The sequence below is a fragment of the Montipora capricornis genome, chromosome 10 (assembly GCF_036669925.1).
Source record: "Montipora capricornis isolate CH-2021 chromosome 10, ASM3666992v2, whole genome shotgun sequence".
In the NCBI taxonomy this organism is placed as follows: Eukaryota; Metazoa; Cnidaria; class Anthozoa; order Scleractinia; family Acroporidae; genus Montipora; species Montipora capricornis.
The window spans coordinates 66878103-66893102 of record NC_090892.1 but is presented as its reverse complement, the minus strand read 5'-3'; the positions used below and the strand labels follow the sequence as shown (position 1 = coordinate 66893102).

Below are 15000 nucleotides of genomic sequence, written 5' to 3'. Positions count from 1 at the left end.
GTTTACTGGTTTTAAACTAATCCAGGGCCGGATTTTGTACAGCGGCTTTTCGTTTTGATTAATATATCTTTGAATATTATTTAATATTTAGTTATGTATCTGTATATATTATGTATATTAGCTTAACATAAATTCAAGGATTTCTCCTCTGCTCTCTTTAACATTTCCACTGTTTTACACTGAACCACTGGCTCGCTTTGCTCTTTGTTGTGTGATGTCTGTAATTTTTAGCACTTGTTTATTATTTTTTTCAAATGCGTATCTAGTAGCCTAATAAATTTTAACCTTTTACCTAATCAAATTCCATATTCACATGTACCTTGATATTTTTTCGAGTCAATGTTTTACTTCTGTAAAGGCTTCCATTTTTTCGCTCATTTCTGGATATTTGTAATTAATAGTATTAGTAAAAGTAATGTTGTTTTTGTTGTTAACCTAATGGCAGATTGTGTTGATTATTCTACAATAGATCCTGTACAACCAGAAGCAAGTTGTGCCAATGTTGTGTCAGCAGCTGGCAGAAGCAGCACGCACAGTCATTATGAGCATGGTAATTTATTCAAATAAAAATCACGGGGAGGAGGTGTCTGGAACTTGCTTAAGGAGGCTCGAAAGGGTTTTTCGTTTCTACAGTGTTTGTGAAACACTGTAGCAAAGGCACCAAAGAAAGATACCAAAGAAGGATTTTTCATAGTGTAGACAAACTATAAATATCTTTGCAACTCTATTGTTGTGTAATACTTTAAGGGCACTTATGACGTTATATCGGTTACCATGGCAACACGCCAGGTCCAAACAAAGGGTCCTCTAAATTTCAGTTCTTTAAAATTATCTGAAAAACGAAGTCGTTGTCCCATCGTTTTTATTTCTTTGTTAGAAATCCCCCTAAATTCTTTAACTTCTTAGAGAGTATGACAAAAAGTTATCCAGTAGAATTTAAGATATATCGTTTTATAGTTCACAGAAAATTGTACTAGATAACTTACTCCGAAACTTTTTTATTTGAAGTGCCATCGTGAATGATACTTGCATGCAAAAAATCAATATAGGTCACCGAGCAAAATTTCGAGATAAAGACCAATTTTTTCCCGCAGGTTTTATTTGCGGTTCGCGCGATTTTACGCCTATTTTCACTTCCGGTGTGTTGCGCTCTCTAATTTGATTTAAATTTAGTTATGGCGTGTGTAGGTTGCGCGTGCGCGCAGCTAAAAACCCTTTCGAGGCTCCTAAGGCGGCTAAATACGAGATACAAAAACCCTCAACTTGGCTCGTCAACATTGTTTCGTTGCAAGTTTGGGTCGATGTTTCCCGTCTTTCACCATGTACGATCATCTTGTCGCGCATCAAAAACTTGTGTTGAGGGTTGAAGAAAGTTGTTGCTTAAAGTAGCGCGGGTGTCTACTCTGAGCTGCAAATTTTGGCTTTGTCGCTCGTTTTTCACTGATCAAGCTCACAACTTGTCGCGCAACAAATGTGCTCCTGTACTAGCAAATCAACCAATCAGCGAGCTGCATTTCTTCAACCCGCAACAAATGTCTTTGTTGCGGGTCAAGTTGATCATGCCAGGTGAAAGACGCGAAACATCGACCAAAACTTGCAACGAAACAATGTTGACGCGACAAGTAGAGGGTTTTCGTATCTCGTATTTCGCCGCCTTAAGATGATTGTGTTACACCCCCATTACGGTTGAAAAATATGTAATGAGTGAGAGAATTTCGTGACGTCCTATTGAGATAGAGGTGGATTTTTGGGAGCGGATAGATGGCCTGTTGTTACAACTTTGTTCTGAATAACTTGTATCTTGTGTTGAAAAGTAAGATCAGGGTATCTCATGAGAGAAGTTTAGAAACCTGTCCTTTGTGCCTCAGCCTCATCTTTATGAGACGAGAGCACTTATTAATTAGAGTAATAACATAAGTACAATACAAGTATAAGTTTTGGTTTGTGATATCGCGCAAGCGCGTGTTCGGAACAGGAAACTGTAATCTTGAGTACGCTATTACGCCTGGACAGGTCTTATCCTCATTTCTATTAGTTTATGAAACGTTACTTCCACCAGCAAAAAAGATATAGAATCAAGGAGGTCTCTGAAAATTTTGGATAAACAGTCGAATGATAAAGAAAATGGCTCTAGGTGTGCTTTTCTCATTGCATAAATTTTGTTTTCATTATATAGTTCCTTGCAGCATTACGTTTTCTAATGCAAAGGACCTGGCATCACTAAGTCTTGTTCATTTTACTCGGATCATTATTTTCACAGCAAACAGATGTTCGGTCCCACCATGTTTTCCTTTGTTGTTTTTTTCAGAGATCGCAGATTGTGAATCAGACATCAAATTCTTTTCCGGGCGCCACGATCCAGATACAAGACATTGGCTGTTTGATGATTTTAATAAGTGGTTCAGTGATCCTGGTGACTCCAGAGCTTATGTTCTCCTGGGTGATGCAGGAGTCGGCAAGAGTGTAATTGCTGGAGCCCTGGCGCAGCTCATGAAGAAAGCTGGACATTTAGGTGCTGCCTGCTTTTGCCGTCACTACGATCACACAAGAAATGACCCGAGGTATCTTCTTGGGACTGTGGCAAGTCAACTTTGCGAATATAATAGTCACTACAACAATATTTTGGGTGGGGTAGATGGTGTAAGCACAATGCTACACAATGATAAATTAGGTGTTCAGGAACTTTTTACAAAACTGTTAGAGGAACCATTAGCTAAGTGCACGCATTTAGCAGAGCGAAAATTAGTTATTATTGACGCCCTTGATGAGACAGAGTACGAGTCCAGGGAAGATTTCCTTTTCCTTATAAAGGAACGTTTCCCGAGTCTTCCTCGTTGGCTTTTGTTCTTTATCACCAGTCGCCCTGAAGACACAATACGGGGAAGATTGGAGAGATACAATCCTTGTGTTAGGATTTGCGCGGGCGATAGTGAACAGCATTATATTTATCAGCAGCACGAGGGAGATATTCGACGATTTCTTCAGAATGGTGTCGATTTTTCGCTTCTCCCGTTCACCGTGGAAGAGATCGCGAAGTCTTGCAATGGGTTGTTCTTGCATGCATTTTACCTCAGGAAGAAACTCAACGATCTCGCAAAAACAGGGAAGATGGAGGATTGCACGCTGAGTGACCTTGTCGAAGATATTGAAGATTTCTTTCGGGACAATTTTCAGCGAGTGTTTAGTAAGGTAGGGAAAGATCTTTACGGGAAGTTGATCGGTTGTGTCTTAGCTGCTCCATCTCCACTTCCTGTCTCGTTTATTCCCTTTGTTCTGCAACAGGAAACATCAAGCCTTGATGAACAGGAAGTAATAGATGCCGTTATGCAATTTGCTTTGCATCAAACTTTCAATGATACCGTCACCTTTCTACACAAACTGATTCCAACTTGGTTGACGAAAAATCCGAGGAGGAGAGAAGAACAAGGAAAGAGCAGAAGGAAAGATTGTCCTCACTTGCTGATAGACAAGAAAAAGGCAGATGAGTACCTGGCAAGAAGTTTTAAGGAAATACTATCTGGTATAGTCGACGAACCTTCCCCAGCATTGTCATGTATAAATGTAGATGTGCAGGACTATGCTTTTCGCTTTGCCATTCGATTTTTGTGTGAGTATGGTGACCAGGAATTAGTAGGAACTGTTTTTAGGTGTTTGACAAGTTTGCATTTCTTGGAGAAAAGAGTCGAAAGTGGGAAAATTGGTATCTACCACCTGCTAGAAGATTTGAAGCTTGCTTCATGCTGCCCCAAATTCAAGGACTCACACAAGAAGAATATTCTCCATGAGATCTTTAACGCGCTTGAAAGCAATGTTCATATTCTTTTGGAATGCCCTCACCTTTTAATCTCCTGTCTTCGAAGTGGATCAAAAGTCTTGCAAGAAACCAGTCTAATTCCTAAGCTGTCGGGTCCATTGTTAGAGTGGAGTGCTTTTGACGGGGAAGGCATTAATTTTCTCTCAGGTTTTAACGTTTTTGCGACAGCTTCTGATCAAAGGACGGTAGCGGCCTCAAATGGTCGCTACATTGTTTTTGTTGATGCATCGATATCTCATTTGACGATAGCGAGTGGTCCTTTTGAGATAAGTCAACTTACAATAAACAAAATCAAGCATTTGGAGTTCTCGCCTGACGGTAAGTGGCTGTTTTTCGGTAGACTGGACAAATGGTTTTCGGTTGAGCGTAAAAGTGTCGATGGCTCTTTTCAGTTCTCTGAAAATGAAGTCATTTATGAGTGGAGCACGTTCACTCCTGACGATCAGTACTTTGTCGTAAAAAGGACTGGCACTTTCTCGGAGTCTTCTGAGTGTGTAGTCAAGCTATTGGCTTATTGGGCGTTACAAGAAATGTTCCACGATGGAAGTCAAATGATCTGCTCTTTAGAGACTGTTTTGCGGCCATCCAATTTTCGTTGCGAAAATGCCAAACAATGGCAATTCACTGATTTTTGCACAAGATCATTCGAACAATTGTTTTGCTACCTTGACTCCCGAGGGTTGTTAAAGTATCGGCGAGGTACGCCTTATACGCGGTTATTACCCTGTGATCACGGTACGCCTTTTTGTAAAAAACTCAACGAATTGCTACTGTTATTGGCTCCTTTACAGCCTTTATCCTTGACAGAAGTTCGCCAACTGATTGTTGAACTTTATCCTTATATATTTGATTTCCAGGTGTGGAATGTACACACCGGAAGACCTTTGTTGTACGATGTCTTTTGGCACAGTGTTCAGTTAAACGAATTCACTTATTTTTGGCACGTAATGCACGACAAACCGGTAAAGGGACTTAGCGGCATCATCGCTCAAGCCTCTTCAATCAGTGACATAGCTGTGGCAAAAACGTTTTACGCTGTGACCCTCTTGAATTTGCTCGAGAAGAATTGGGAGTATTGGCTGATGCGAAAAGTGAGTAAGGAGCAGAAAGATAGAAAGCGTCAAGTGGCATGGCTGGCCAGGATGTTTTTGCCATTCTGTAGAAGGAGGTCTGGTCTTTTTCTGGAACAAGTGTTTTGCGTGAGTTTCATTTGCGTTTCACCACGCGAGAAGTGGCTCCTCCTGAGCTATCCTGATGAAGCCAACATTTTACGTGTGTGCTCTTTATCCGAAGGAAATGAAGAACAGCATTTTCTTGATGATAACTGTATCCCGAGAGATCTTGGTGAGCCGTTTGTTTACTTCACATTTATGAATGATGACAGCTACTTCATATATAGCACTTCATCAGGGTCACTACACGCTTTATGTCTTCAAACGGGTACAATTTTAAAAAGTGTTTGGGGAACAAACCTTTTTTACTGCACTGATGAAAAGCAGTTTTTTTATTTGTTTCAAAGTACCAGAGGCGAAAGAAAACAAATCTTTCTCACCGACTTTTTGAGTCCATGGAGATTTTTGGCGTCGACGTTTGTCCTGAAAGTCCATTCAAGTGAACCTTTGTCTCTTTGTTTTCCATATTGCGACTCGCTTATCAGCATTTTGTCTTTTACTCACGAAACCATATCATTCTTATGGCAATGTTTACTGGCAGATTCCCGTAAGCAGTTGCTTGATAAGCATGTGCTGTCTCCTGATGGAAAGTTAATTGCCATTCACAGAGGGAATAAGATAGAACTGCTTGTCTTTGACGATAGAAAGGTTTTTACAGTCTATGAACAACAATCTTCGTTCACGGCTGCACTTACATTTTCAGCTGACTCTAAGTTGCTCCTTTTTTGTGTCCAGGATAGAGTGAACGAGCCACATTTCCACGAATGGGATGTTGAGAAAGGTGTGCTTGTCTCATTCAAATTCCCCGTGTTATGTCCACTGAAGGTTGAATGCTGTTGCCTTTCATCGGACAAGACAAGGTTAATCTTGTGCGGTGACAATGAAGTTGAGATTTGGGAGTACGAGAACTCTCCTTGCCGTTTACTAGCAAGAGCCGGCGTCAGTTCATCTTACAGCACATTTAAGTTCAGTCAGTGCACCCTTTCGGTGGACAATAACCTGCTCGCTTGCTGCATTGGGAACAATGTTGTTCTCTTCAGCAGTGTTCGGGACTCTGTGAAAACTTCTTTATCCAAAGCAATTCTTCGCGGTCATCTGGCAAGAATTGAATGTAGTAAGTTTTTGAAAGTAAATCGTTATCTCATAACTTACGACATTGATGGGTTGGTGTTTTTGTGGGATCTGGCAAGAACAAAGGCTGTCGCATTTGCAAAGATAACACGAGACCAGGAAAGCATTGTGTGTCTGCTTATGTCTACAAAGGAGGACACTGCAGTTTGCTTGTTGTCCTCAAGTCGAGTTTGCGTCATTGAACTCTGCGGATTGGAAGATGAGCCCCTTTCGAAATTTTGGATGCCACCAATGGAGGACACAGTGAAATCATCCGGGACAAGTCGACAAACTGTACGGGAATTGATATCAAAATCTGAGATACCACCTGAAACCTCCCGTGATGCGGATTTTAGCTTATCACAGTGGGAAGAGGATATGTTCTATGTTTATGAGGATGATGATGATGGTGATGATGATGATGATGATGAAGTTGACAAATGTGATTGAACAGTTACCACTTCTGAAGTAAATGAGAGTTCTCCATTTATCAAATAACATTAATTCACGACTTTTCCACGAGTCTCCAAAGTCACGGCCCATTGCAATTTTCGTCATTTTTCTTGATTTTTACATGTCAGTTTTCGTATATTTGGTATTTTTGTTTTTAGTGATTCCACCACACTGGAGTTCCTAGGTTTATTTCTTGCAATCTTCCGTATTGTGTCAGATGCAAGACGACAAGCACTTTTCCTTTTGTTTTACGTTGGCTAATTGAAATCGCAACTTCAAAATATTTAAATATTTGTAGGAGTATGGGATTCCACTACTGTCTTCAGGTGAATTGAATTTCAAAAGATTCCTAAAAAGATTCAAAATTTTGTGCTTCCTCGTGCAATAAAGTCACCGGCTTGTTGGGAACAAAATATTTGTGATATATAAAAGGCAAACAGTTTGTCAATGGGGAAATTAAGTTATTAACGGAACTTTACAGTCGCTATAGGCCAAAGACAAACAACTGTATTTGTCATCACCCCTGGACTTGAACTCAGTGACATCACCCGTAGTCGGGATTAAGATTGCATGATATATAATTGCACTGAAAAGAGTGAGAATTGCGACGTGAACCCGATGTTTCAGTGGCAATCAAACAAACAAATCAAGGGTAGCTTTGTGAAGTAAAAAGAAAGGTCTCTACTGATCACAATTACGCAGGAAATAAAACGATCCTTGATCTGCTAGGATTTCCCAATCTTCTGATCAAGACAGGGTAGGCACCAGTTGATGGAGACCTCAAAAACATCGCAACCAGCTGAATTCAGCTGGAATCTTTACCCTTACTGCTGTCCTACCTTTCTCCACAAAGGGAGTGTTAGCAATCTAAAGAATTGTTTCTTGGTCGCAAATGACTGTTTAAATTTTATCAGTTATGATATTGTGCATTTTAAGTTGGTGTTGAATGCATTGAATTGGTCTCGCAGAGAGAGATAGGGTGCAGCTCTTTACAACCTCTAATTTCATTGCATCCCTTTAGGACGCAGCTCTGTTGTTTTTAGAGTTAGGGTCCATTGTTTCTTTTATATCGTTCTTTGCGTCCATTGTTTTCTGAACCAATCCCGAGAGCCGTTGTAATAGCTGCTTACTGGCCCCTCCGAGAATACAATTGGCTTTCATTCCGGACAGCCACGTGCATGTCACGTGATTTCATGCAAATCTAATTCTTGTATCTCTTGCAGAATCTTCATGCAAGTCAGTGAATTCAAAACCATTCCAGAACGGGTTCAGTTACATTTTTGGGGTATCGCTTTTCAGAATTTCGTATTTTTTAGATTTTAGTAAGTACATATAGAAGAAAGAATTACTACTGCTTTAGAAAAGGAAGTTGTAGAAAATGGGTAGATTTTGTAGAATGTGTTGGATGTTCAAATACCTTTTCAGAACTTAAAAATAATGTGTGGAATGGTAGAAAAATTGAAACGTGGATGAAACTATTACAAACTATTTTAGGTGCATAGTAAGTGATGCTGTTTTCAACCTAGTGGTGTTCAACCATTTCCAAGTTAGTCAAAGCACACGCAGAAAATCAAATGACTCGTGCTTTACATACAGCTAGTGCGTAGTACAGAAAAACCCTGCGTGTTGAGTTACAGGTTTCTTTCTTAAAAAGTGGTGCACGATAACTGATCACCAAGGGCTGATTTTCACTAGCATAAGCACAGGCAGCATCTTCAAACTGCGAGTCGCGAACCTTGTTTCCCTGTTTTAGATCTTCGTAAGATCGACGACATTAGCATCGCATTTACGGGAAACATCAGCCGAAGCTAAAACTTGAGATGAACAAAAAACAGAGTCTCGTTTCTTTCACTCATTTCTTACTTCTTATCTGCAGATATCAGGCAACTTCTCCAAAGAGAAAGACTGGGAAGGATCGGATAAGAAAATTTTGGAGCTTTCATTTAAAAAAAAGACAGCAGCCTGCCGTTTCCCATTTCACGTAAACGCGATGCTAACTGTGTTTTTATTTCTGCTTATGTAAGCCTGGGCGTAAGGCAAAAGCAGCGGGAAGCTCGAGATTTATGTGAACGACACATGTCAGGATACTGCTTGTCATGAAAGAATGATAATTCTCTCATGTAATTTTCACTTGTCGTTCTCGTCAGGAGAACTGAGTTACTCAAAATCATATGACAAAAAGCAAGAAGTGAACTACAATCGAACAAGTTTCTTTGACTTCTGGCAAAACTCTTCAAAGTTCTCAGTGCCTGACGTTTCCTGTTTTCCGTAAAAGCATTGTTGCAGGGAACCTCTCTAGTTAATCGATTGCCAATCATTGTTAGACACTCTATATGACAATTAGATTAGATTTCAAAATATATATATATATATATATATATATATATATATATATTTAACTGCAGACAGTATTTAACTGCAGACAGAACCTCTCTAGTTAATCGATTGCCAATCATTGTTAGCCACTATATGGCAATTAGATTTTATATATATATATATATTTAACTGCAGACAGTACTGTTTCGGCCTTCTGGGCCTCATCAGTGCAGTGCTGATGTCTAGGATGGAGGTTAAGCTATAAACCCACCCCAGATGTCCCACACATGTGGTACATCCAAGTCATGCCAGAGTGCTCAAACTAGCGAGCTAGTGAGCATGCGCAATTGCTAGCGGCAATGACTCATCGTAGTAGAGTGCTCAATTTGGACATGAAAGCAAAAGCTTTGTAATCAGGGGCGGATTTAGGGGGGGGCCGAGGGGGCCGCGGCCCCCCCTTTCAGTTCGTCGGAGATTTATTTTTTTGTCAAAATATACAATAATTTTATAATTTTGTAAGCAGTCCGTTGGAGCTTTTGATTTTTTTAGCTAAAGCATGATTTTTCGCTAATATTATGACCAAAGTTGTGCGAAAAAGCTTTCAACGTTACCGGCGTTAATATTATCCTTTTGAAATGACGAAGAAGACTGCATGAGAATTCCTTGTCTACAGTCAACCTATTTTACAGAGATTGTAACAACGTAAAATCTTAATGTCTATATATATAATTATATATATTTTGGTTAGGTACAAATAGAATATCATTGTGATACGTACGTGCTTATGTGCTGTTCCATCAAATCATGAACCCTGTGTTCATTGCTGCCTTTTACACTGCCAAGCATCTTTTTGGATTCAGGGTAGGACTTAGCCGTTCGTTACAGGGTTCGACATTGGATGTTATTGAGGCATACAGGCATATTAACGTGGTGAAAGATCAGCTGGCAGATATACGCAAGGATGCAAAAACAGTGTTTGCGCATTCAGTGCATGAAAAGATTCAGAAAATGGCTAAGAAAGCAGACGTAAAGATCACCATCCTGCGCACTTGTGGTATACACATTATTCGTTTCTTCCAAGGCTGTTGTGACTTTGGAGCGAAGAGTCATAAACCATGCATCACTATAACCACAACTTATAATTTTACTCAATATGGAATCCTGATATTTTACTTTCCAGATTGCACCAGATTGCATGTAAGAGTACCCAAATTTTCAAAATTTTCTGATGGGGCATGCCCCCAGACCCCCCTAGAAAGTAGCGCCGAAGGCGCTACTGAGGCACGCTGATTTGTATTCTTGTTCGGCCCCCACTTTCAAAAAATGCTAGATCCTCCCCTGATAATGCCAAAGAGCTATGTCTAATTGCAGACAGTACTATTATAAAACCTTACTCGGGAGAATAAAACTATTTACGACATACATTACTAAGCAAAACTAGATAATCAGGAATTACAAGTTAGAGCGAAATTTACAAGCAGCTAGAAAAGGAAAAGAAGATTATCATTATCTCGGAAATGGCAAATTGCAGGATGGACCCACAGGGAGCGAAACTTATTCGGGGAAAACCGGTGTTTGTCGATAAGGATCCTAACCTTTACAGATGCTGTAATATACTTAATTATGGCTCTGGAATTTTCTCTACCGTTGTGAAATACAGCCTTATTTCGAAATTTCCAAACACCATATCAAATAGACTTGATTAAGTATAAGATAAGGCGGAGGTTCTTTGCATGAGGAGTGGGGAACTCATAAAAGAAGACAAAAGCGCAATTCGGCCTAAAAGGCGAAGTCAGGAGACTAGTTAGGAGGGGTAAGAAGTGGAACCAAACCAATTTAACGCGCGGGCAGTGTAAAAAACAATGGTCATTAGTTTCACCCCTAGGGCAAGGCGCACAGCGGGAGGATCCTATATAGCCCCAATCACGAAGGGAGCGACGCACTTTAATCGTACGAAGAGTAATTAACCAGGCTAAGTCGTTTTTGAAGTTTTCAGTGAAATCATCACGGACTAAACGCCAATGGCGAGACAGGGAAAAACGCGCAGATACGAAGGGAGACCAAAAAGCTGGAAGAATCGGAATGGTGTAAGCCTTCTTTAGAAAAAGCGGATGAAGGGACTTCGCCGAAAAAAGAAAGGTGCAGGGGATATTCACAGACTGAAGGAAAACATTTTTTTGTGATGACTGACTTTTGCCAGGAAATTCCTGCAAATTCCAAAACAGAAAAAGAGTTAAACCGAGAATGTTCAAAATCAGAACTTTTCCAATCAAGGATAGAGATCGCGACTTCCACAGGGATAAGGACTTGTCAAGTTTTGACAAACGAGGTTCCCAATTATCACAATTCACATCAACTGTACCAAAGACAACCCCGAGAATTTTCATTTTTTGCACCCATTTGACGCCAAGCAGCTTGTCCTGGCGGTCTTTCCAAGCACCAAGCCACATGGCCTCAGTCTTAGAGACGTTCAGCTTTGCTCCGGTGCCTTTCTCATATAAGGATATTGCACGGAAGAGTGAAACAAGAGAGCGGTCATTCTTGACAATTGCTGTCGTATCATCCGCATATTGCCCGACCTTAAACTGGATCCCCCCAGCCCCAGGCAGGAGAAAGCTATCGATGTCAGGAGAATCTCTAACCTTACAAGCTAAAACCTCCACACACAGGATGTGCAGCATAAGCGACAAAGCGTCGCCCTGCCGTACACCTTGATGCAAAGGGACAGGATTCGAAAGAAAATCGTTAACGAGAATGCGCATGTAAGCACCATTATAAAGCGTACGAATGCAATTGCAAAAGGAAGGACCAAAGCCATAATGCACAAGAAGAGTCATCAGAAAAGACCTATTAACCTGATCTAGTGCTTTCTCCTGGTCCAAAGAAACTAGAATCCCCGTTTCCCCAGTGCGGTCAATGTAATCTAAAGTATCATGCAATAAAGCTAAATTAGAAGCGATAGACCTTCCTGGAACAGAGCAAGTTTGGTTAGGGCTGATAATAGAACTCAAAACCCTAGCTAAGCGTAAAGAGAAAGCCTTAGAACAAATTTTATAATCTACATTAAGGAGGGAGATTGGACGCCAGTTCTTCAAGTCCTTACGATGATCCCTCTTGTATACTAGGCGAGTAACTAGATTTCATAGATTCGCACAGTTCGCCATCACTTAAACTTTCATTGAAAACGTCGACTAAAAGGGGGCCAAGCCCCGACCAAAAATTTGAAAAAAATTCAACTGTCAAACCGTCTGATCCAGGAGTCTTATTCCTAGTAGAGAGGTTAAGGGCCTGTGTAGCTTCATCTAAGGAAAGGAGGCCCTCACAAGATTCTCGATCGGAATTCGACAAACGGCTCGAAACGTGAGAAAGAAGCTCATGTTGAACATCAAGATCAATCTCCTCCTCAGCGAAGAGGGCAGAATAAAAGCACTCATGAGCCTCCGTCATCTCAGGGAGAGATGAGACCTCATCCCGTCGTTGATTTTCTAAACTAAAGAAAAACCTAGTGGGGGCCTCACCTTCCTCCAACCACTTAGCACGACTTCTGATTGTAGAACCCTCTAACTCTCTATGAAAGATAGATTTTAAAGAGGCTTCTAACTACAAGATCTCTGATGAAACTGCCGTAACCTCTGAAGCTAAACGCCGCTTCAGCACGATCAGTCAATTGGTGAGGAGGACTTTATCTCTAGAAAGCTCCTTACGTCTATCACGAGCAAAAGAAATTGAAGTCGACTTGAAATCCTTCTTTAACAACTCCCACATTTCCTTAGTTGAAGGAAAAACGTGGCAAAAGGATAGATATGCATCTATCAAATCAGAGATCTCAGAGCAAAAAGCCTCATCCTGGAGGAGGGAATTATTAAACTTCCAAACACCCGGCCCAGATCTAGCTGGATCTGTCAGATCAAGCTCTAAAACAACAAAATCATGGTCAGAATAGACACATGGGAGGATGCTACACTCACTAATCGAATCGCAAAGAACACGGGAGACAAAAAAGGTGTCTAATCTGCTTGCAATACTGAAATCGTGGTTAAACCACGTGAACTGACGCTCTCTAGGATGCTTGAAACGCCATGCATCTCTAATACTACAAGATGATTTGAAATCGGATAAACCCGAATCGACAGAAATGTTACCTCCCATTTTGTCTAAACTGGAATCGTAACAGTTGAAATCTCCCGCTAGAACAAGCCAAGAGCTGGGAAAAAAATATGCATGAGCCGACCGAAGAAAAGCCCTTCTCTCAGCTGGAATCGTAGGCACATAAAGATTTACAAGGTTGACATTGATGTCACCAAAACTGATTAAAAGACTAAGAACACGCCCATCCGAGTCCCTTTGCCAAACTGAAAGTCTATCTCGAAAACGGTCAGAACACAAAATCGCAACGCCCCCTCTTCTTCCAACCGCCGTGGCCCAAAAGCTAGGGCCACGCCAGCGGGAAGAAAAGGAGGACTGGATAGACTCATTAGAAACCATAGTCTCTTGAATGCAGCAAAAATCAAGATTCGCACTATGAAAATAATCAGTGATCGAAATAAACTTCTTATCGCACAAGCCTCTGACATTGATCGTGCAGCACCTGAAGGCAAAGGGGCTCAAACAAATCTACATCAAGATCCTGACCTCCCGAGGCATCCCGATCCAGCCGAGGGCACTTTCTCCAAAAAGGAAGCACACCAGCGAGCGGGGATACCTCGATGGCAGAAGCGCTATCTAGATCCACCTGTTCACTTGCTGCTACCTCAGGTTCTTCTGAAATGTCATTGGTCACAGGCAAGACATTGGGATCATCAGCATCCTCTAGAGCATCACAGCGCAAGACAGGAACATCTGGCGGCATAACAGAAGGAACTTCTGGATCCGCAGAGAGGGAAGCACTCATAGAAGCAGCATCACTATCATCATTATCATTCACAGCAGCATCACCATTATCATCATCACCATTATCATCATCATCATCATCATCATCATCATCATCATCAGTATCAGAAAGCGTCTCTCCAGCACGAGCATTCTCTCCAACAGAAGGGTCAACAGTGTCACGGTAGGAGTGCGGGCGCCGGAACCAGGAGAAAGGACAGTCAATGGCCACGTGATCATGTTCCTTACAAATATAACACTTCATCGGATCAGGGCAGGATCTGGAGACATGACCAATAGAATCACAGTTGAAACAGACGAGGTTTTGGCAATCTTGGCCAGATGGTCAAGGCCATTACATCGGCGGCAGGTCTCTGGCTGGTTGTCATACTGGACGCGGAGGAGGAACTTCCCGAAGCGGAGATAACAAGGGATAGGGGAAGTTATATCCATACGGTAATGGCGCATGTCATTGAAGACATTGGGGAAACCCTGAACCCTTCCACGGCGGGAAGAGTAGATACGGCCATACTTCTTCAGACGATGGTCCAGAGCTGTGTCCGGTACTTCGTACGGGGCGTCATACACAGTCACAAAAACAAGCTTAGCTCGAGCCGGATGAGGAACGGTGGTACGATTAGCCACAATGAAGGAGGACTTACTCACAAAAAGGTCGCGAAAATCAGAGTTGGAGAAGGAGATGTGAACTGTACCATTGGGTGCTCGCTGGAGGCAACGAGCCGCCGAGGCTGGGATGCCATCACGGATTAAGCTATCAAAGATCTGCTTTGAGGTAACAGTTGTATCCTCTAAGGTAAAAAAGGCAGTGCAAGGTCGATCCGGAGTGACATTGTGCGGGTGAAGTGATCTTTCTCAAAGCGAGAGAGGAAAGATCGCGTGACAAATGGACGAGCAGCAGTGGATCCGCCATTGATGCTAGGACGGTCTCAGGTAAGAGCCGCTGCAAAAGAAACATTCATTGGTGAACTTCCACGATACGATGGACGACTATCAAAAGCAAAGGGGTGAGACAAGACCACACTAGGATCGTAGGAAGGAGCAGATGGTAAGGCAGAAGAGGGATTCACTTCCATATAAGTGTCCTCATTCGTTGAGAGACCAGCTTCTCCGGAGAGCAACAGCGACAATGAAACTGGACTATATAAATCTTCAGAAGCATCAGCCCAAGAACGCGGAACATCAGGATTACCAAGATCAGACAAGATGTAATGGAACGTACAGAACCACAAGGGGAAAGGCCGCAAC

At 41.7% G+C, this 15000-nt stretch overlaps 1 protein-coding gene across 1 annotated transcript; it reads left to right on the top strand.

Annotated features, from left to right (window-relative positions):
• The first annotated feature begins 438 nt into the window (after positions 1 to 438).
• LOC138021221 (uncharacterized) lies at positions 439 to 6546 on the top strand. Its single transcript, XM_068868078.1, has 2 exons — positions 439 to 550; positions 2309 to 6546. The coding sequence occupies exons 1-2, from the start codon at positions 439 to 441 to the stop codon at positions 6544 to 6546; spliced, it is 4350 nt and encodes a 1449-aa protein (XP_068724179.1).
• The last annotated feature ends 8454 nt before the right edge of the window (positions 6547 to 15000 follow it).